Genomic DNA, 22,265 nt, shown 5'->3' with positions numbered 1-22,265 from the left:
TAGAAATTTCATCCCATTGACGTTTCGCCCACTAAAGTTAAAACCGGTGTTGATATTTTGTTAACGTCAACACAGTTGGTTTTATTATAGTGAAGATGGAACAATTATTTGCATTACCTTATTTGATTTTAGAATGCCCAAACATAAAATTAAAAAAACCCTCATGGGTTCAACAACCATCTGCAAAAACTATGTTTTCAATTGTATTGGTTTCATACTTCTTGGTGACTGGGGGTAAGTTGAATTTAAATTGAAGTAAGTTAAATTCATTTATTATTAATTATTTTGTAGGTATAATATATGATGTAATTGTGGAACCTCCTAGTGTAGGATCAACTACTGATGAGCATGGACATTCGAGACCAGTAAATTCTAAAACATTTTCATTGTGCTAACTAATATTATATTACATGATTTATTTCAGGTTGCATTCATGCCATACAGGGTAAATGGTCAATATATTATGGAAGGTTTGGCATCTAGTTTCTTGTTCTCTATGGGAGGCCTAGGATTTATTCTTTTAGATCAAATACATTCACCATTAACACCAAAATTAAATAGACTTCTTATTACAGCTGTAGGATTTATATGTGTTTTGGTATCATTTTTCACTACTTGGATATTTATGAGAATGAAATTACCAGGATACTTGCAATCATAATCTATTATATAAGAAATAATACTTAAAAATTTAATGTATAACTTTTAATAACACAGAATCTCTGATGTATTTTGAAAATAAAAAAAAATGGAATGAATGTTTTATTTAAATATAATTACAATATATTAAAATTAAATGACTGCAGATAACATTGGTTAATTGTGACTAATATTATAGTCTAATACGAAATGCACTGAAATAAAAAAAAATTTAATATTATTACTTAAGTTGTTTTATTCTATTGTACCTTGAGAAATCTGAAGATTTATCAATTATATGTTCAAATTCTGCAAATGATAAGGCACCATCATCATCTAAATCTGCTTCCTCAAGAATGTTTTGAATCAGATGCAGCATTTCATTTTCTGATAATTCATTAGATCCAATCAAACGTTCCACTACTTGACGGAGATCAGACACTCCTAACATATCATCACCATCAAAGTCTACAAATCAATGTTAAAACTTTTAAAATATCAATAATATTATTTACCAAATATTCTAAAAGCATGTTCAGCTTTTACAGCTTTTGGTGCTCCATCACTAAAAACAGACATCATATCCAAGAAATCCTCAAATGTGCAATCACCATCATGACCAGAGCTAAATACTTTGCAAATCCTTTCGCCAAATGGATTAACCCCTAATTCTGGATACATTAATACTTTCGACAAGGGCAATTTGGCATTCTTATTATGGCCAACTTTTTCTGGAGCTAGTGATTTAAATTTTTGGTGAGCACTAAAATATTATTATTTGTTTTAATACTTCTAGTTATATATACCTCCCTATTAATACTTACTACAAAACTTCCTTTTTTGTAAAGTAAGTAAGATCCTGAAATTAAAATATTTTTCATATTATTTATTGCACACTAAGTTTCTAAATAGTAACAATTTTTGCAAACAATTTAAATTAATAAGGCTATAATTGCATTTAATTATTTATATTGTTTTTATATTATACTTGATAATCTTGCAGTTCCTCTTCAGAGAATTGACTCTTTCCTTGTCCCATTTTGATAATTATTAATTGCAGATAAATCAGAAGTTAAACAAAAAAAAATCTACTGAAACACAATAAATAACAATAGACCCAAACTTGCCCAAACTGACCTAGCTGTCACAAATTATCATTAACTTCGGTTACAATCGGAGTATAACGAAAATAATCGAAAGAAAAGCATATATTTCTAAAATACAATTTATCTTGTTTGAGATGTCTTTAGTCAAATTAAATTAATAAATTGTTTAAATTCCTAAATTCCATTATTTGAAGTTAAATACAGTTATTATTGTCACCAATTAACTCTGTAATAGTAATTCCAGCTATTTATATGTAGATGGAGTTATGTGCGACGAATGTATAAGACAAGTAACCAGTGTATCTCAACCCAAATCTTTATATTTTATTTATCTATAAAAAAAAGGAAAAAAAGGGCGGCCGTAGCCGTGTGGCTATGGTCGTTTGTATCATAAAAATCTGATACGAAAGGTGGTTGATTCGATTCCCAAAAACCAACAGAATTTGTAGAAATACGGCCGAAAGAGATTTATATTAATAAATAAATTGATATAAATATCTTTATTTTCAAAAGAAAAAAAAATGTAAGAGAGTATCTCAAACCTTGCGATCTATGTAGGCAGTAAAAGCCTTTTTTTAAGAGGAAAGGAAACACTTCACTTCTACGCCTATAGGTGTATCCATTACAATTTTCTAGCCTTTCTTTACTTTCTGATATAGATGGCTGAAAAAAAGTAAATCGATTGATTTTGTATGAGTATGAGATTTCAGACCCAACGCATTAAACCTGTTGCTGCTCTATCTAGTTTGTTCAAAAACCAACTTTTTTACAAAACCGGTTTAAATCAGTTTAAGTATTTTATCAACAAAAAAAATGAGGTAAGGGATAAGGTTATAATATCGGTTATTGGTTGGTGGGCCATATTAAGAATGTCGTGGGCTCTAGACATCAGTTAGGTAGATGATGAGAGTGCAGTACACATTTTAAGATTTCAGTTTTAGCTGATCGGTCAATTTTGGATGAAGTAAAAATCCGGTAAAGCACTAGTTCATATTTTTTTGAGAAGTATCTTATCCGACATATTCAACAAAATCTAATTCGTGATGCTCAAAATATTTATTAATTTCGATAATATTGCATTTCAATAATAATAATGTTTATTGCATCAGTCGTACAAAAAAAACATACAGAGAACAAAATAAATATATATAATTTCAAAAAAGTTGCGCACTAAAAAAATCTATATGAGCTCCATTTTTTTTAAATTGTAGTAGACTATATGTAAGATTGAGAGCTTTACTGATTTTGTTTACATCAGAATATCCCAATTTATGCCTGACATTTTGTACTTGAGAAAACAAAACGTATGGCCAATAGAATAATTTTGATAAATGAGCACATTTCTCTTTTAAAATGTCTTTTAATTGTTTTTGATTGAGTTCGAATACTTAATATTGGTGCGAGCATCGGGTTCTTGACAATAATCTATTTTTCCTTAAACGGGAGAGAAGCATATAAGAATATCTTCAATTAAACAATTGCAATTAGCCTCATCGGTCAGTCCACCTTGATACTTTTTTTGGTTTTCCATATTAAGCGCCATAAATGATAATTTTAACACGGATGTGGTGAAAATAGAGTTAATCTAATTCAGACACGTAATTCATATAAAGTAAATAACAAACAATTATATGGTATCTCAATAAACACTGGGTTCTAGTCCGCGGAAGCTAAGTCAGGAACCACATCTACTAGTAGTAGTGAAGCAGTTGTCAACTTGAGACGACATCTAGAATATATGGCATTTGTATATGAGCAGTAGACATATCTCCCCCCCCCTATCTGTCGCCCGTTGAATCGAATACTTTTGATAACTTTCTTTTATATATGAGATAAGTACGTAACAAAAAATAATAGTACACATTAAAATATGATACAATATGAAAATGCTGTTAACATTTTAAAATTTTAGGGATGCGGCCCATCCACAGCATCCATGGACGGACCGATGTATATATATACGTAATTAGTCGATATATTTAGTGTCAATTAACAAATAAGAATATATCGACCACTTTGCGACTATTGACTTCTTTATTCTACCCTTTTATTATATAACAATTAACTCAATTTAAAAATTATTAAGGAAAACTCTAATGAGGGAAGCGGGTAATTCATAAAATAAAGACAAATCACATGAAGGTAAATATTTTATTTTAAATATCTATGATTTGAATACATTGTTCCATTTATAATTTTCATTTGTTTTAAGACAGCAAGTCAGTTTATGAACTAAGTGTGCTATAATTAAAACGGTAAAAAAATTTAATATTATGAAATACACATATAAATTATAAACTAAAGATACATATCATATTGCTGTCCATCAGTTGTTGTCCCGTTGATTTTTAAAAATGTTTCTGTATATGTATATATAGATATATTATTTTTTAAATTCATATTTGTACGCATACAAACAGACTGCAAATTGATTGTGTATCACAGTAACAGTCACAATATTTTCTTAATGCAGTAGTCTTTAATAAGTAATATAATTCAGAAACATATTATATATATAAGAAAATGCCAATTTTTTTGCGAAACATTAAAAAATGAATATTGAATGCATTCAATATTTCAACATCATTGAAAAATCAAATCTTGGAATGTTTTTATTGTATGTTAACGTTATTATTTATTTATTATATCAATTTATATTGATCATTTTGCATGAACAATAATTTAAATTTAACTAATTTTGTTCCTTTTTGGTCCACATATCGTTTAAAAAGTGTTTTCATATTAATTAGTTTACTTCTCTTGCCATTTTCATAAACTACTTTTTCACAGTTACATCATTGGATTTTAAATACATATTTTTAAATGAATAGAAAGGGTAGGAGTGTCATACACGGTTTGATACAATTATTACATGCGTTTTTAACTAGTATTCATTACAATATATGATAATTTATATATCATCAATATCATTCGGTATTTGACAATAAAATATTCAAAGTAAATAATGAATATTACATACCATTATTATCATTGGAAACATAATGCCAATATGTCTTGATAATATGATGTAAGCAACATAATGTTTTTTTATTACAATATTATATTTTATGTTTGTTAATAATAATATTAAATGCATTAAATTTTGTGCAATACTTGATGTTCCTTAAAGTTTATTTAAGAACGTGTGGAATGATTGCATTATATAGTTAGTATATTTATAAATATTTTAAATTATCATTTGTATTTGAAATATTCAAAAAAAGGATAGCCCTTTTGGCCCAAATTAGTGTCAATATATAAATTTAAAAACAAACATATTAATTATAAAGACCACAACATCAATGACATATATTTTTCTGTATATATATAATTCATTCTATTCTACGAAACACCTAAAAAGGCAATTTACAATGATTATCATAGTTATTTTTTTGATATTAACTAGTTTATTATTGTATTTTGTTTTCTCGATCTATTATTTTTGCTATGAATGTATTCAGTTTAAATATATTTCATAATAATTAATCAGAGAACTAACATTCTAATTAGTGAAATTATATATGTTAGATATTTCAATTTATTTAATGTTTTCAAAAATATCTGTTCAATTTATATATTATTAAAATATTAATATATCAAATATTTAATTTCGTTTTTCTAATTTAGCAAGAACATCAAAACAAGCAAAAATGGTCATTCGTAAAAATAGAGATATTAAAAATTTCGTTAAAAAATGTCGTTATTAATTATAAAAAAAATATCTGTGATAAAATAAGAAGAAATTATTCTATTAAATATAATTGGAGAATTTAACATAATTAATTAGTATTGTGAGCGATCTATGATGATAAATTTAACATTGTAAGATTTAGAGTGAATAATATTAATAGAAACTAGGTGTTAACTAGAAGTATTTATCAAAACAATCCACTATAGGTATAGTATGAAAAGATAGTGTATTGCTAAGATAGATAATTGCTTTATATTTAGAATATTAGTTTTGTTTCATATATATTATATTAGGTTCATCTAATACTACCCAAAAATTGTAATGTTTCTTATATGTTTAGAGAAACGCGTATTTAAAGAATAGTTATTAAAATAAATATATATATTTATATATCCATGTAAATACGTGTTTGTGATTCTTATACGTTGTACTTCTTATAAACTATAACAGAAGGTATATATCCATTTTGGAAAAGGTGTGTCGAATCTAGTTTTTTTTTCTTTAGTTGTATTTTTTAATCGATTATTTTTATTCGTTTCATATTTAATGAATTAGTATTATTACTGAATTACATTTATTTAATAGTTTAAATAATTAATTTAATACGAGAATATTAAATACAAATTTTACATTAGTTTTTAAATTTTTAAATATTAAATCACAGTAATCGTAAAGTTTTCCGTAACACGACTAAAAGAGATATATAATAAAAATTTATAGAAAGAGGAAGATATTTGGATAAAAAAATATTTGTTTGTTATCTACTTGAATAATAAACGAGAAGTGTGGAAGATACATAGAAAGTGACAACGACAAGTGTTAAACACCGAACATATATTCTTACTGTACGTGTAATTTCTAACGTTTAAATTCCTTGATTCAAATCCTTAATTGCTTGCAGTATACGCTTCACATGACCTACCTTTGTTACACCCAGTTCTTTTAGATCTCTGCGCGCTAACGTTTGTAGCTCTCTGCCGCGGATGTCGTTCTTTACGAAACTATCAATGTACTCGGCTAACTGAAGAGTTTCAAGCCAAGTGGCTACCTCTTGGGTACCCCAAGATGCCACATCACCAACCCTGCCGCGATTTGGCAATTGGCTAGCATGAGCAGTTGATTGTTTACGGAATTTCAGCCAAAACAATCCTTTCCTTTTATGCTGTATCTATGAACGAAAATAATGTAAATGAGAACCATACAACTGAATAAAAATGAAATATTGTCTTCCCACCTGATCGTCTGGTATTGGTTGCAAGTATACGAACGTTCCATTCGGCGTTTCGTACATAACACACTTCTTCAATTCTAATTCGGTGTTTGCTAAACTGGCACTTAATTTGTTCTCTAAATCGTCTCGAAGTTTTAATTTATCGCCACGATCATGAAGTAAACAACAACTCTCTTCGTATAATGTTTTTAGAGCAGCTACCAATTTGGTGAATTCACCACGGAGTGCCGGTCCTGTTAATATTTTGCCATTTGGATGAATGTGCTCCATGCACTTATCGGTTTTTGTTGCTAAACTATATAAATCTGATTCGAGACTATAACTAATAGCTAAAATTTTAATCCATTTTGCTAAAGTCGTTGCACATTCGATGAAACTAATTAGTAAATGATGCTCCTCTTCGGAGAACAGAATATCCGGTTCCCTACCAGAGATTGGTTTTTCAACAAAAGTTACAGTGGAATGTCGAGGTTCGTGACTAACAACTGGTCCACTGAACGAATGTTGCCTTATTTTCTCGATGTGCACGCCCAAGAAAGATTTTTCATGTACTGGCATACTCTGCCTCGTTAAACTGGAGCGAGCCTTGTCGTGTGCTGATATCGATGGTCGAGGTTTACTGCCCTGCGCTGCAATACTCTGTCGCTGTTTTTCTTCCCATGATTTTAATGAATTTTCCAGAGCTCTGTTTCTGCACAACATTTGCATTCTATTTTTATGGAGAATTCTTATAATTCCGGGTGGTTGTATCCAAGCTTCTCCGTCCACTTGAACTGGAACACCTTCATCACCTAAAATGTTAATTTGGATACTCTGGCATTGGGCAATTCTATGATGTTGAAGATTAATTAATCTCGATGCGGCCATCTGCACAGATCCAAACACTGCTACTACTTCTAAAATTTTGTCATCGAAAGAAGGTGCCAGAAATATATCGCCTTCCTTGGTACCACCCCAGAAATTTATTCCACCCATGAAACTAAATTAAGAACATAGGTAGTAAATGCATTTATTATGTATTTTAAATTATGCAAACCTTGGTATATTTAAAATAACAATGCCCTGTAGATGCGGTAATGGAATACGCTGACCATCGCATTCTAGTTGCACCCTTTGTTCAAGATTCTTGTACGTTTTTTGTAAGAATTGTTTGCTGCCCAATACTCCGTACCACATATAATTCTTTGCACGCGATCTACATTTTTCAGGATGTTCCTCTCGTTTAAGATGGAAATCTAACGAAATTTTAGCATCGATACCTATTCCAAAATAGTTATTCAATACCGAAACTTCAGAAAATCCCTCTAAAAGAGTTTCATCCGGATCAATAAGAGGACTGACTGCTGCACATAATGTATCAGCATTTGCCAAGAGACATTTACTAATAAAACCAGCCCCTGAACTCACATCTGAAATGGAATATAATAATGCAATTCAGTTCATTAAAATATTTCAAAGCAATATACTTACTAGGCCACGAAGGCAATCGTACTAATGGATTAATGATTGGCAATTTTCTATTTTCATTTTCTTTGTCCTCCTTTTTGTCACGTTGCTTGTCCTGTTCCATAAAACATTTGGTTGTGGCCGCAGCAGCAGCAGCAATTGCAGCTGCTTCATTTGGATTTAACATGCTGCAGCAGGATATTCGTCTGGTGGCTGCGGGTGAGCAGGTCAGAAAATTGTCATTGTCTATTCCAAGGAGATTCGAATTAGAACTATTATTGCTAGTTACATCGCTTGTAGATATTTCACTTTTGGCCAAGAGATTCTTAATATCGTAATCAGGCTCAATTTCTATACAAATTTTATCGCATCTTTGAGCCCTCACGCTTTCATTGATTTCTGGTGAAGGCGGCTCCACCACAACGCTTACTTGCGGAAATACCGAATCCTCGGCGGATTTATCCTGTTTGGTTTCGTTCAATTCTAATTCAATTTTATTTAAACTGCTTTTCGAACCCCTACTATTTTCGCTTTCCTCTAACAAAATACTCTGTCTGCTTACGTTTACTTCGGTTTTTGTTAATTTCGTTGTCGGTTTGCGTTTAAAAGAACGCCTGGCAATGTCGTTGCCTTCCACAAATTTCGCTAAGCTACAGTATCGTATAGGTTCGTGTTCGTTGCAGTTCTCTAAATAAACGTGCTGAGACATGAATGCACGATTTTCAAAGCCAAATTGCGTTGCATCATCTTCGATTTTTGGTCTAGACGGTCTACGTTTTCGATCCATAGAATTCTTTTTGAAACTGCGTCTTCGTTCTCCCATTTCTCCCGTTTGCATAGCAGCTTCATCCGTATACGTATTCTCAATACTATCCAAATCTAAACCGTACATATCATTTCCTGAAATAATATGAGGACATAGTTGCTTTTTCAGTAAAATTAATCATACAAAACCTACCAAGCATCGAACTGATGTCTTCAAGTAAGGAATCACCTGGAAGAGCATCGGAATTAGGGTTAGTATCAGTTTCTGGTGAATCAATATGTCCAATATGTCCGTTCATATCCTCACCGTCACTATCCTTTAGAGGACAAAATGATTTATGATCAGCAATTTCAGATACTATGCTTGCCTCTTCATTGGAAATAGCAGATAGAATACTGCTACATTCTTTGTCCTCATCATAATGTTGGCAAGCTTCGGTTTCTTTAAATGGATCATCTTCAATGTTTGACTTATCGGGCTTATTTGGCACTTTTTCATCATTTGAATATTTTTTGTAAATCGAGTCTTTTGTGAGATTTTCTGTTATTTCTTTGGTTAAAGTTTGGCACGTTTCACGTAAGATTTGCTCTGTTATATCTGTGGTGACACTAAAATCACAAGAAAGTAATGTTTAGTAATAGATTAAGATTAAAAATAGCAAATACTTGTACCCTTGTTGAATTTGGCTCGCCCTTCGGCTGTCTGCAAAGTCCGGCGGTGCGGGTAAATCTAGCAAATCGGTATCGTCGATTGCAGAATCCCTGCGAATATCAGGCATCGGAGATAGGTTGACTAATCTGGTCGTCAATACACTAGTTTGGCTGCTAGGACTTGGACACGAGCTAATATCGGAATTTGATCCCGAATCAATCGTCGGTAATACCTTCAGATTGTCCATTTTGTTATCATCTAGATCAGAGCTCAAGGATATGTTAACAGTTGGGATAACAATGTCTTCAGTCTGTTTATTTTGATCATCAACAGCTTGCTCTGTATGCTCAACTAGATTTCGAATAGCTCTCTTCAAACTGTTTGCCCTTAAAATTAATGCATCTTTTTCGCGTTCCACAAACCGAGAGGTTCGACGATGTTTCCGAAAATTAAAGTTACTCAAATCTTTTTCCGATTTCTCTGAACGCTTCTCAAATGACATTTCACTCTCCGTATCATTAGCTTTCGGATTATCCTCATCGTCATATTCAATATTCATTGCGTCGATTTGTTCACTAGTTAATGTTTGCAGCAGCATATCTAGTTTCTGTTGGAGAATGTCGCACTTCTTAATTATCTGGTCGTCACCGTGCGTCAAAGAACTTTCTCCCACTTGTGTGACAAAATCTTTAACGGTTTCACACAATCTCTTAGCAGATGTTAAGACTACAGAAGTCTCGTCTGATTGCAAAATATTCTGTAGATGCAAGACTAAAGTATCTTCATACTGTAATATCTGTGTATGCAAAACACCTTCCCCTTGTCCGGGTGTCAACGACAGTTTCGGCATTGCTATTGTACGCTCGAATGTCATAATACTCCAACGATCCAATATCTTTGTACTGGCTTTTTCATATTTCTCTAATAATTGGGGTAGATGTGTGTCATCGTCGCAAGACGATCCCCAGCCTAAGACCCTAGCTAAATCATTGCCAGTTCCCAATGGTAGAACAGCCACTTGACATTGTTTCTATTTGATATTAATAATAATGTCAGTAATATATAATAAAAATGAAATAGTTAATGATTGCATAACTTACGTGCATATCAAGTTTATCAATTTCTGAGAGAACCCATCCAACGGATCCATCCCCGCTGCAAACTAATATTCGGAAAGGATCGAAATGTCTAAACAGTCTCAATCCTAAACGTGGGCCTGTCGAGATCAGATCAAATACTTGAGCTGGATTAAGTAGCTGTTTGAATCGTCTCAAGAATTTTACTCCCTGGTTATCACCTTTAATAGTATAAGAATTATTATAATATTCTTTTCGAATTTGAAAGTATAACATTAACAATTACAACTTTACAAAAAACATAAATTTATGAAAGGCCATTATTATATAATGTGACATTTAATTTATATAAAAATTCTAGTCTTTCAATATGTGTAAGCAAAATACTTCATATCATCTATTCTTGTTTCCAAAAACTGTAATCAATAGATGATCATTGTAGATGTTAATTGATTAAATAATAAATATTATTACTAAAAAAATACATAATAGTGTTTTAAATAAATGGCAGAAAATACAGAATAATTGAATTATTCCAATCACCTTTCATAAGAAATGTTATATATGCCTACAGTTTGTTAAAAAAAGAAAAAATAATGTATTTATTTGTTCCACAAAAATTTAGTAAAAGCACCAAATTTAATATTGTAGAATATTATTTAATTGTTCACTACCTAAATGTTATGTCTAATTTCAGTATAAATATCAATAATAAAGATATTATTCATTGTAGAAAAGATGCTGTCATCATAGATAAAACTTAATGAAGCTTATATAATATGCAAAAATAAATACAATAGAACAATAGATAATAATTCAAAATAATTATTTAGAGGTACCTTGATTAAATTAATGCATGATTTAACATTTAATAAATTGCTGCGTATGTAAGCTCTCAAAGTTTTACCTTTGATCCTTGTCTGATGCTTTTCCCAAAGCCTCGAAATGTTTGCAATCCCAATGGCTGCTAGATCAGTTTGTTCTTGAAATTACTCGCCCATGTTTTTTGTCTTACAATCCTTGTTTGAAACCAGTTTCATTGTTCATGGATTTTAATCCTATTATTGATATTCATACAATACATTTCTGTCTGCACTAATTCGTAAAATACATTATATAAATATTTAGAATATGAATAGTAATTAATTTATTACCAAGCAATATTAAAAATTACTTTTACTGAAATATTTTTATATATTCTCTTTTATTATTAAAATTATGGTTATTCTGAAATAATCCTCGAAAATTATTAAATAAAGATTAATAATTTGAAATAATATTTGCGTTTAATTAAGAGGAACAAGCAAAAATCGTTATAATTTGAGAAAATTAAAATATAAATGGGATCCGCTGGTTTTGAAAGCATACAATTTCTCGTTAAAAAAGTTAATTTTTAAATCCACTGTCACAGGATGAGGTATACGGCGAGTAAAAGCTCAATTAAACTAGCAGAAACAGAATATAATTGCGTGTGTGCTATATAGGATTTCCTGAGTGTAGGTTTTTATTTTTCTTTCTCTCTCGAAATGTATTGTCTCTCACCAGATTTAGAATTGACGAAAACCAGAAGAGGGGATGAAGCTTGGGGTCTGACCGCCTCCCAGGCTTCGTCCTGAATTGAATGTAAAGCCGTTGGGGGCACAACGCTAACCCTCGCTACCCCCAGCGGACAAGCCGCCGCTAAATTCGGTCGACATTGCGTGTGGACCGTAGTTCTGCACCATAGACACCTCCAATCCTGTAATCTGAAATAAATCATGCAATAAACACGTATTTAAATAATGCTTATATAAATAACAATTGTAATGAAAATGTACATTTTTATTACTATCTATGTTTAGCTCGTCTCGTTTATACATATATGGTGGCCAATCGGGTACGTCGGATTTAATTTTGAAATGAAATGCGTTCTCGTAAATAAAACAAAAGATTTGAATGGTAAACTGCCATAAAAGTTTTTATAGCAAAGCAAACATTTGCAAAAGTTACGAATAGTTTCGAATTCATCCGATTATTTTCTTATACTCCTCCCAAATCCCTGAAAAAAGGCGAAAAGATGGCAGAATCATAATGGAAGCAAAACAAAAGTTAGCCCTATCCTGCATGGAGTTGTAATTTGTTGTAATCATGACTTGAGAGAACAGTAAGTTCCGGAGTGAATGGTAAGATTTGTACTTTTTCATTCAAATAAATGACAACGCTATATATTTGGTTTGTCGCAATTCTATTTCAATATTATAATCATACAACTTGAAAATACAACATAGCGAAATTGATAAACTTTCTATTGGCGAACGAAAATCTAAGTTGCAATCATTAAAAATCAATCTGAAAACTCAACAACACATATTTCACAAACAAACTGCACAATGTAACGGTACCGTCTTTGTGAGCTTTTGAGTATCTCACATTATTGCGAAGAAAATGAAACCCTTTACAGACGGTGACTACATCAAAGAGTATCTAATTGCCGCAGTTGAAGAAATCTGTCCACAAAAAGTGAATCTTTTTACTCAATTTGATCTCTCACGTCAATCTATTGGAAGAAGAATAGCCGACAGAAATTCAGTGGTTGGAAAAAATGTTAGCATTTGGTTCAAATGATTTTGAAATGTTCATTTGTCATTGCTTTCTTCACCTCGAGAATCTAAGTGCACAAGTATTGAATATGTGATGTCAGTTTTTGTCAAGATAATTATTTCCATTAAAAACAATTCATTGAAGCGTCCTCAATTTCAAGAATGTGGCAATGTGCATTACAGCATTTTGGACTACAGATCGCTGTAAATCGTTGAAAACACGACCAATCAACTACGATGCGCGTCGGATAAAATACCAGTTGATATTCAAGGTATCAAGGTATCAAACAATATCCAAAAGCAAGTGTCAAGAAGCAAGAATCTACAACAGTCTTAACTCAGATTAGAAGTTCAATTTTTAAGATGTGTATTTTCCGTTTTGAAACTGAAAAAAAAGCTTGTTACAGCCGTTTGTTACAAAATCGGAATAAAATCACTTATGTATTTATATAATAGGTAAAGTAAAATGTTCTGAGTGTTTTTCGTTACATGGCTTTAGTGAGCAATATCTCACGATGCAAATGTTGCATCTTATCATTCTATACTGCGACTTAAAGGCGACATAACGCTTTAAAAAAGTTCTTTGCAGGTTTTGTGTTTAATGTATCCAGTTGTGTGTTAGAACGTTCCAAAATAGAAGTAAAAAAAAGACAATTCGATACATTCTTCTGCACCACTACGACCAAGTGGAAAAGCGGAGTAGGCGGCCAAAAATGTTTGTGTTGTTTATGGACCCAATACAGTATCGAATGCAATAGCAAAGCGATGGTTTCAATGCTTCTTTTCTGGTAATATGGACGTCGAAGATTAGACATTTCTGGTAGGCCAATCGTCGAAAATGTTGATAAAATCATGGAAATCGTCGAGTTGAGCAGGCATGCGAGTACTTATTCCATTGCCCAGGAACTGAAGATTAGCCAGAAAACCGTTTGGAACCTTTTGCATAAGACTGGTCTCACGAAGAAGCTTGATGTATGGGACGCTCACCCATTATGAACGACAATATTTTATTGCTTTTGTCTATTACAGTGAACGGCCGCTTATCCGGGTGTAAATGTACCGTGGTCACCGTCTTAATGTTTATTTTATAAGCAAAGCTGCTGTTTAGTATACAATAAAAATGTACATATTACCTTTTAAAATTACTTTTCAAGATTGATTTAAATAATTAAGTTTGGTTTATCTTTGTATTGATTGTAGTTTGTCTTAAAATGGAGCTTTAATAAAAATTATAAAATATATGAAAGAAAAATAACCATTCTTAATAAGTAAATATATTCTTCTGACTTGAGGGCTATCTAATTTGTTCTTTCAACATGGAAAGAAAAAAAAGATTTTAAATTCGCAAAATTTCTAATTACATCTTTATTTTTCATAATTTTTTGTTATTATTAATTGAAATATTTTCACTATATCAAACTCTTCTTGTACCCCTGGGGTTATGCGTATCACATTTTGGGAATTACTGGTCTATACTAACAGCAACTTGATTATGCGATATTTGTCCATTACAATATAAAAAATAAGGATCGATTGAAAAGTAGGAAAAAGGAGTCGAAATAAAAAAAGGTTTCAATTTAATTATTTTATACAGTGATATTAATTAGGAGAAAATATATTTTGTTAAATACAGTTAAGAAATTGAATACATTTTATAATGCACAAATATTTTTATACACGTTTTTTATCTAACAACATTAAAAACTCTTTAGCGATAAAAGTTGGCACTTTTGTTGGGTTTCATGTTCCGTGTTTTCAGTGACCCAATGTCGCAAAAAAAGAATACATTCCCATTTTATTTCCATCGTTTCGAACAAACAAAGGTTCGGCCTAAATATGTTTTATCGATTACAGGGGTCAACTTTAGTTTGAATAATGGAGAGTCTGAGCCAATTGGAAATGCAATTACACGGTGAAACTTGAAAATACCTTCGACTCTTTTAATTTCATGCCAATCCCGGATGAGCGGATTTCACGTAGAATCTTTCAGTTTGAATGCCCGAATAGGAATGGACGGGTTACATTGACAATCTATAGTTAAATTCCAATAACTTCATCCGCTTGACAGATATTCAATAGAGCCACCACGCTACTACGCTCCATTGCCGCCGCGATTGAAATTCGCATAAGCCAATTTACAGGCACATTCTGCAACACATTCTCTACATCATTACTGATGAATAAACAATTCAGGCGCAAGCACTGAATGAAATTAATGTTTCGACATAGTAAATACAAATAGAAATAACATTCGTTTCATTTCGGTGTATTTATAATTGAAAACATCTCTATTATATTTATAATTAAATGCGGACGTTCAATTAATGTTATTTAAATGTAATCATCTAATAATCAATAATTAATTAATTTATAATGTGTAAGTTAAATTAATAACATTTAAAAAATAATTTAAGCTAAATTACGCGATGTTTATTTATTTTTTATATTCGGGACGTACAAAATGAGTACGGTGGCCCTGAATATATAAATTAATTATAAACTTGAATCTCTTGCGGCATCCTGGATGTGCGGATGAGGGTTCAGATTTGATTTAGGCGGTGAGTAATTAAAAGCGTTCTTGCAAAGTTGCAACACAAAGGTAAACAACGGTGAACATCGAAAGCATCCAACTTCTAATCGATATAAACTTTGAGAAGTTTGAGGTTCTTTATTTGTACAAGTTTTTACTTTATTATAACTTCATGTATTTATGATATACAACAAAAGTTATATTCAAGAATTAAGTCAATGAACTATATAATCTATATGTATATAATTTATGTAAGCAATTATAGTTCGTAATAATCAATAATTATTCTTACTAGAATAGATCTAGATTATAGACCAGGGATTCCTAGGGGTCCATGTGGATGGAATTTTGAAAACGACCAATAAAATGATGATGTCTATGAAGATATTTTCCGTTTTAATTTATTTTGTAAACATATTAAACCAATATTAGTTTTAGTACGTATAAATGTAATATAGATATGCATAGACCATCTTTTCCTTCTTCTTGCAGAAGTTCGTTGATTGTTGAAAGACAATTGTTTACAGATTCTCATTGAAATATTTCATTCTACAATATAATTCCTTTAGGAAATTGATAAACCTATGATAATATAATTGATTGAATGAAAAAAGAATATAATTTATTTACAGATTTTCATTATTTAATAATATTCAAACAAAATTGCAAGGAAAAAAGAAGAAATCAATGTTACATTTGCGGTACAGCCGATATTGATTTCTCGAATAAATGTGAACTAAAAGAAAATTTGGAATCTAAAATCAATTTTAAAACAATTGCATTTTGCAAAGACACTCGTATAAATACTTTAGATTAACAAATATCAACGAATCATTATAACAATTGGCTATTCCTAGTTCTTGCTCGGTTGAGTCAGGATTTAGTCATGTTAAAATGTATTACAAAAAAACAAGAAATCAATAAAATATATCAGAAAGTGGAGATTTAAGATTATTGTTAAATTATATTTAAAAATATAATGTCGCGAATTTCATAGTCTCAAGAGTTAATTGAGTTTTATCGGATGACGATACTTTATTTAAGATTAGTTCTTGGTAAATACATAACGTGTTCCACAATTTTCTTTATATAACTGTACGGAATATCATTAAACTTAAAATGAAGAAATAACTCTACCCATTTGTAACATAGTGCCCGTAGTTAAGTGAAGTAAAATTAAGACATATTTCGCAACGCTAGAATGTTGTATACCAACGTATACAGTAAGACCTATAATGAGTTTTGTGTTTAAGTCGTTTATGTCTATTTGTATAGTTTAATTGGCAAATAGATTATTTTTTAAAAAAACGATACGACTTTTATTTAGACTGAAACAAAAAATCTGTTTCTTTTTTAAACAATTAAAAATAATTTTACATAAACAACTATAAGACTATTCAAATTTAGACTTAATAAATTATAATGCAATGTTTAACTTTTTGCAAATTAAAAGAAAAGATTGTATACAATATTTCTACTACTTTAATATTTCAATTCATTTTTAAGAACGTGTAAAGTGTAAAAGTCCGCAATATTTTTATGTAGTAGTAGAAATAGGGCACACACACTTATACAAGCGGCAAAAGCATTGTGCTAAATGTAACGAGTAAGGTCGATGTTTAGACTCACCTGAGCACTGAGCCGCAATTTTTATCGCATACGGCACATTTGGCAGAAACAGGAAGATTCCCTTCCATCCATTGGTGCGGCATTGTTATGTTCTGTAATATCAAGGATAATCTTTAATGCAACTGCTATTACTAAATTATGTCAATGGGATTAAATCTCTAAAGATTTATTCTCAGTTCACAATTACTATCGAATCCCCAATTCTAATTATAATTTGATAATTCAATAGCCATTAACCATTGAATACATTTAACATTTGAGATTATTTAATTACCATAATTACCCATTTAATTAATTTAGCAAACTTTAAGAAGTTTTATTTAATTAGTAAACGAGGGAAATTTTACTGTCTAGCACACAACGCACGAGTAATTACGAGTTTCGTGCAAAACGGTGATTTCAAGTTCATATCAAATCCAACTGAAATTGAGTATCTCAGCACTCCACAAAATATCACACATATATTATATGCTTACCCCGTCGCTGTCTTCGATAATATCTTTTCCAACTGAAGCAAGTGTCGTCCATTTGCAATTGTTGATGGCCTTTGCAGCACATCTTTTGTGTACTTTGCACTTACAAACTTCACAACTTAGGCCGTGACTTGTGACTCCGCTGAGAGCATCTCGACATACATTACAATATGTCGGTCTTGCATGAGAAGTGGCGTACCTGAAATTAAATTTTAAAAAATATATAATACAGCTACATATACTCAAATAGAAAAATAATCAATCCATTGATCTAGTAGGTAGATATGTATGTAATCATTAAAAAACTATATATAAATCAGGGGTAGCCAATTGTGTTTGATTGTCGACCCACTACAGAATTTCAAAACCTCCTGGTTTTATATGTATATAATAACAATTTTAAAACTTTTATCTGACTGACAATCAGTGAGACTTTATGATTCTTAGCAAGATTTGTAATATTTTGATCAAAATTAGTAAGTTTCAACCTTAAATCTCCTCGAAATTCCACAGCCGACTTAGTTTTTGTTTGTTTAAGATATAATTTACATGACTGAAGCCAACTATATAAACTTGGAAATGGCTGCAAAAATGGATATATTACTTTCATCCAAAAATTGTAGATTAGAAATGTACTGAAAATTTTTACGTAACAATGAAGATTCAAACAAATTTAATTTAACTTAGAAACCTAAAAGAATTGTTATATCTTGAACAATTGTGTAATTTTTTTCTTGGAGCTTTGTTTCAAACATTGATTTTTGCAAATAAGTCTAAATAATGTGGTTATTATATTTTCGATAAATTATACTCAAAACAATATTTATTTCGTTGAGAAATTATAACATGCATTTATAGACCAATATTTCCAAACGTTTCGGTCCGCGACCCCCTTTTGCACTTAAAATTTGTAAAGGACTCCCAAATATTTTTCGCAACCCCTACTTTGAGAATCACTGCGGTCGCCAACCGGTGGTCCGCAGAGTAATTTGAATATATTTCTAATGTTTGTTTTTATTCGAGATTCGAATTTGAGTTTAGTGATCCGTGAGCTTAAAAAGGTTGGCGACGGTTGTTCTAGGCAACCATCTAGATGGGTTCTATGCAAAACACAATAAATAGTACGACTACAAGAAACGTATAACTGTATAGAATATGCAGTGGTGAGTTTTATAATTTACGCAGGTAAACAAACTGGTACTAAATTAATTGAAACAATATTAATAAATGAGCCGTTATTTTTTAAAGTGGTATAAGTCAATTCTTTTATACACCGAGATATTTGCGTTTGAATTAATTTCAAAATATTGGCAAACGTGAATCAATTTATCAAGAAATCAAGCTACATTGATTGTATGATTATAAATAAAAAAACTTACTAAAATTACCATTAACTCACTTTCAAATTATTTTTTATATGCTTTGTATCTGCGTTCTCATTTTCAATTGTAAAATATATAATACATGCAATGATTTCAGATTATATTTATTTCATAAAACGAACATTAAAATTGCATTGCATACCAGAGCGTAGTAGCAATATATATTTCAACTTTAAATCCGTATATATAATATGAACATACCTTTAATATTTTTTTTATTTAATATTCAACATGTTTATTAAAAAAAATACAGAATGAAAATGAAGAAATTATATAAAGCCATTACATTTTGCCTAAATTAGTATATAATAATTTACATTCAAATTATTTTAAATTCTAGACATTTGTTTGACAAATATATTTATGTATTTATAAATTATATTTATTTTTTAAGCGGATTAAATATTTAATTGCATACAACTTCAATGTAGTCGTTTCGTGATGTTCTATATAGTTTGGAATTATTAAAGAAGACTTCTCTACCATATAGTTTTGTATGAATTCAGTGGAAAAGTAAGCAGCTTTATTCTCCGTACTAAATATGAAAAAATAATCCTACACAAAAATTAATCATATCTGTACATTTTGGTAATTATTAATATATAGTTTAGATGCTATATGAATACAGTAGAACCTGTTTTTGGGCGGTCCTATTTTATATAATTTTATTTATGCGGTTAATGAAATCCAACCAATTCGAACGACATTGGCACCATTATAATGTTTTCTATCAGTGTGCATATGTATGTGCCTGCTCAAATGATTCTGTTACTCGATTGAACCAATTCATCACAAGAAGATGCTCGTTTTGGATTAACAGGAGTAGCAGTGAATTATGTATCTGCATGTTGAAAATGTATACATATGTACAATGAAAAATTAAATATTTTTTAAAACGTTTCCACTTGTAATTTAATTTTTTTATTTTGTTTTCTCATGTATTTCGTAAATCTTTGCCGTATTTTCTATGTGCGATTTTTTTATGCGATCCCTATGCACCGCATAAAAAAAGTTTCTGTAATACATTATAAAAAGTTATTTGTAATATATAAGAATTTATGAAAAGTTAGAATATTTTTTTTGTGCGATTTTTTTTATGCGGTCCCTATCACCGCACAAAAAAGGTTTTACTGAAGTTGTATTTTGTAGTAATAAATGTTATATTGGGATGGGTGAATTTGTATTGGATTTTTTGACTGATTGATTGATTGTTTTGTTTGTAACGCTAGAAATATGAATAGCTGTAATTAAAAACTATTATACTACAACATAGTAAAAAAAACAATAAAGATTTATGGCGTAATGTGTTCTACGAATAGTTATATTTGGAACTTCTGATTCATTGCTTATTTTTCATCATACTTTGTAGATATGTATGTAGAGAAATCGCATTCTTTATTAAAAACTCGTGCTCATAATAACGAATAACTTATAAATATAAAAACTTTTAGCGTTGGAAAGTTAAATCGTGTAAGAGTACCATTATAATTATAAGTTTATTATGTATTGATTATGCCACGCATCATAATAGGTGTGCAGTGGCATGGATTTACAGGTTAGATTTTCCTAACGTTCAATTAATTATTAGATTATATAATCTCTCAATAGCAAGTTTGCAGGCTGACAGATGAAATAAGATAATTTATGATAAAATGAGGTTTTTACATACATAAAATTCCGCATAAAGATTTTATGTTAATTCTAGATCTATTCTTAAAATAGCACTCAATAGTTTACATTGATAAATATACTTGAACATCAATTGCATTTGATTTGACACCGTTATTTCGAAAGGAAATCAATAATTTTGCGTTTATTTTTTTTTAAATATTGTTGTATTACTTCGTTATTATTTATACTTGGAATATAAACTAATTTATATCATCTTTAATATTCCACTTTTATATACGTTTAATCTTATACAGAAATCTCTGCAAATGCTTTTATTTAATAGATATCACTGATGCACAGTTACGTTCGTCTTGAATATTCTATCAGATTTCTTCGATTTCCGTTCCATTTAAACTCCAAGTATTTTCAGAAATAGTGCTGCATTATAGAGTATATCAATTTCTTACGTCAGGTACTTTTGCAATACTGGTTACATTTCTATCTTGAAAAAATATAACTAAAAAAATAGAATTGGCAAAAAAAAATATAAGTAGAAATAAAAGTTAAGAAATTTTTTGAATCCATTTGTTACCATTATAAAAAAATATTTACTTTCAGTGGAAATAATATTGTGGTGCTCACTCCAGCAGCTTATATGACGTCACTTACAAGCCCAGTATGGTGCACCCCACTCCAGCCCGTAGCTGGTATTCCGGGAAGGACTGATAAGGGCTACCTGGTTAGGTTATATAAGCGGCCACATATCTGTACCCGCCCGCATTTTAATACCAAAACAGCTAAGGCTTACAGGGGCATGCACCTTTAAATAATTAACATTGTAATATATCTCAATCCAAATAAATAAACTGAAATACTACTACTACCCGCCCGCACTTCCGCTACTCTTGTGTGTTAATAACATGCAAGTTTCTCTGTATTATCTCGTGTGTATTCTCTGTGTTGGCCCTCGATCCTCGGACTCATTATACTGTAAGAAACCTTTATATCCTATGTATCATATTGTATTGTAACTAGCCATGATTACTAAAAATAAACATATATACGAGTATCACCAAAATATGATTGTTAAAAGAATCAATATGAAATAATGAATGCAAAAAATCAGTAAATGAAAATATTTTATCCATTAACGTACATCCAGATCCATTGATTGCATTTTCTGTGTACATTGTATATTTTATATACCAATGCAAGCAGGCAATGAATTCGAAATAAAAGCAAGAGCTATGTGGGAAATGGCATTTATTCGATTCAGAGTAGTTGCATTGATTTTACAGATCGGAAAATTTTCCACTCGTCCTTTTGTAAACCCAAAAACTAGTGGCCCAATTGTTAAACATTTTCAATTAATCCTGAATACTTTGATATTTTACCATTACACCATTAAATTACTTTTTATATTTTCATTCAACGCGTCTATTAGTTTTCTGATTT

The 22,265-nt window shown here is 30.5% G+C and overlaps 3 protein-coding genes across 6 annotated transcripts in view; 1 reads left to right on the top strand and 2 right to left on the bottom strand.

The window, feature by feature from the left end:
- The first annotated feature begins 2 nt into the window (after window positions 1-2).
- On the top strand, window positions 3-721 carry LOC108568217 (putative oligosaccharyltransferase complex subunit CG9662). Of its 2 annotated transcripts, XM_017929174.1 has the most exons (4): window positions 3-74; window positions 133-234; window positions 292-365; window positions 425-721. In XM_017929174.1, exons 2-4 carry the CDS (start codon window positions 192-194, stop codon window positions 659-661), a joined length of 354 nt encoding a protein of 117 aa, XP_017784663.1. In that variant the 5' UTR covers window positions 3-74; window positions 133-191; the 3' UTR covers window positions 662-721. The 2 variants fall into 2 exon arrangements, with proteins under 2 accessions (XP_017784663.1, XP_017784662.1); XM_017929173.1 differs by having other exon boundaries at window positions 9-234.
- Window positions 722-749: 28 nt separating this feature from the next.
- Window positions 750-1,790, bottom strand: LOC108568216 (calcium and integrin-binding protein 1-like). The gene is made up of 5 exons (XM_017929172.1): window positions 1,628-1,790; window positions 1,464-1,498; window positions 1,155-1,402; window positions 909-1,107; window positions 750-854 (listed from the first exon to the last, which is right to left on the bottom strand). The coding sequence occupies exons 1-5, from the start codon at window positions 1,676-1,678 to the stop codon at window positions 833-835; spliced, it is 555 nt and encodes a 184-aa protein (XP_017784661.1). The 5' UTR covers window positions 1,679-1,790; the 3' UTR covers window positions 750-832.
- Window positions 1,791-6,052: 4,262 nt separating this feature from the next.
- LOC108568224 (diacylglycerol kinase eta) overlaps window positions 6,053-22,265 on the bottom strand; it is a 62,397-nt gene continuing 46,184 nt past the window's right edge. For all 3 annotated transcript variants that reach the window (XM_017929184.1, XM_017929185.1, XM_017929186.1), the window contains 10 exons: window positions 17,821-18,016; window positions 17,345-17,436; window positions 12,149-12,351; window positions 10,631-10,827; window positions 9,551-10,560; window positions 9,072-9,487; window positions 8,138-9,013; window positions 7,704-8,076; window positions 6,671-7,646; window positions 6,053-6,604 (listed from right to left, as the gene is read on the bottom strand). In XM_017929184.1, coding sequence (XP_017784673.1) covers window positions 6,302-6,604; window positions 6,671-7,646; window positions 7,704-8,076; window positions 8,138-9,013; window positions 9,072-9,487; window positions 9,551-10,560; window positions 10,631-10,827; window positions 12,149-12,351; window positions 17,345-17,436; window positions 17,821-18,016 — 4,642 coding nt within the window. In that variant the 3' untranslated portion in view covers window positions 6,053-6,301. The remainder of the gene's footprint in view (window positions 6,605-6,670; window positions 7,647-7,703; window positions 8,077-8,137; window positions 9,014-9,071; window positions 9,488-9,550; window positions 10,561-10,630; window positions 10,828-12,148; window positions 12,352-17,344; window positions 17,437-17,820; window positions 18,017-22,265) is intronic.

Source organism: Nicrophorus vespilloides, unplaced genomic scaffold (genome assembly GCF_001412225.1).
Source record: "Nicrophorus vespilloides isolate i.1.1-1 unplaced genomic scaffold, Nicve_v1.0, whole genome shotgun sequence".
Taxonomy (NCBI): Eukaryota; Metazoa; Arthropoda; class Insecta; order Coleoptera; family Silphidae; genus Nicrophorus; species Nicrophorus vespilloides.
Note: the sequence above shows the minus strand (reverse complement) of the source record. Positions and strands in the feature narration are given on the sequence as shown.

What these genes read in the sequence shown, in the direction of transcription:
- LOC108568217 (XM_017929173.1), top strand. Translation starts at nt 96, where the DNA reads ATGGAACAATTATTTGCATTACCTTATTTGATTTTAGAATGCCCAAAC. An exon ending in ATACTTCTTGGTGACTGGGG is followed by an intron (nt 235 to 291) that starts GTAAGTTGAATT and finishes ATTATTTTGTAG; the next exon opens with GTATAATATATGATGTAATT. An exon ending in AGCATGGACATTCGAGACCA is followed by an intron (nt 366 to 424) that starts GTAAATTCTAAA and finishes GATTTATTTCAG; the next exon opens with GTTGCATTCATGCCATACAG.
- LOC108568216 (XM_017929172.1), bottom strand. Translation starts at nt 1,678, where the DNA reads ATGGGACAAGGAAAGAGTCAATTCTCTGAAGAGGAACTGCAAGATTAT. An exon ending in AGGAACTGCAAGATTATCAA is followed by an intron (nt 1,499 to 1,627) that starts GTATAATATAAA and finishes TTTTAATTTCAG; the next exon opens with GATCTTACTTACTTTACAAA. An exon ending in AAATCTTCAGATTTCTCAAG is followed by an intron (nt 855 to 908) that starts GTACAATAGAAT and finishes TTTTTATTTCAG; the next exon opens with TGCATTTCGTATTAGACTAT.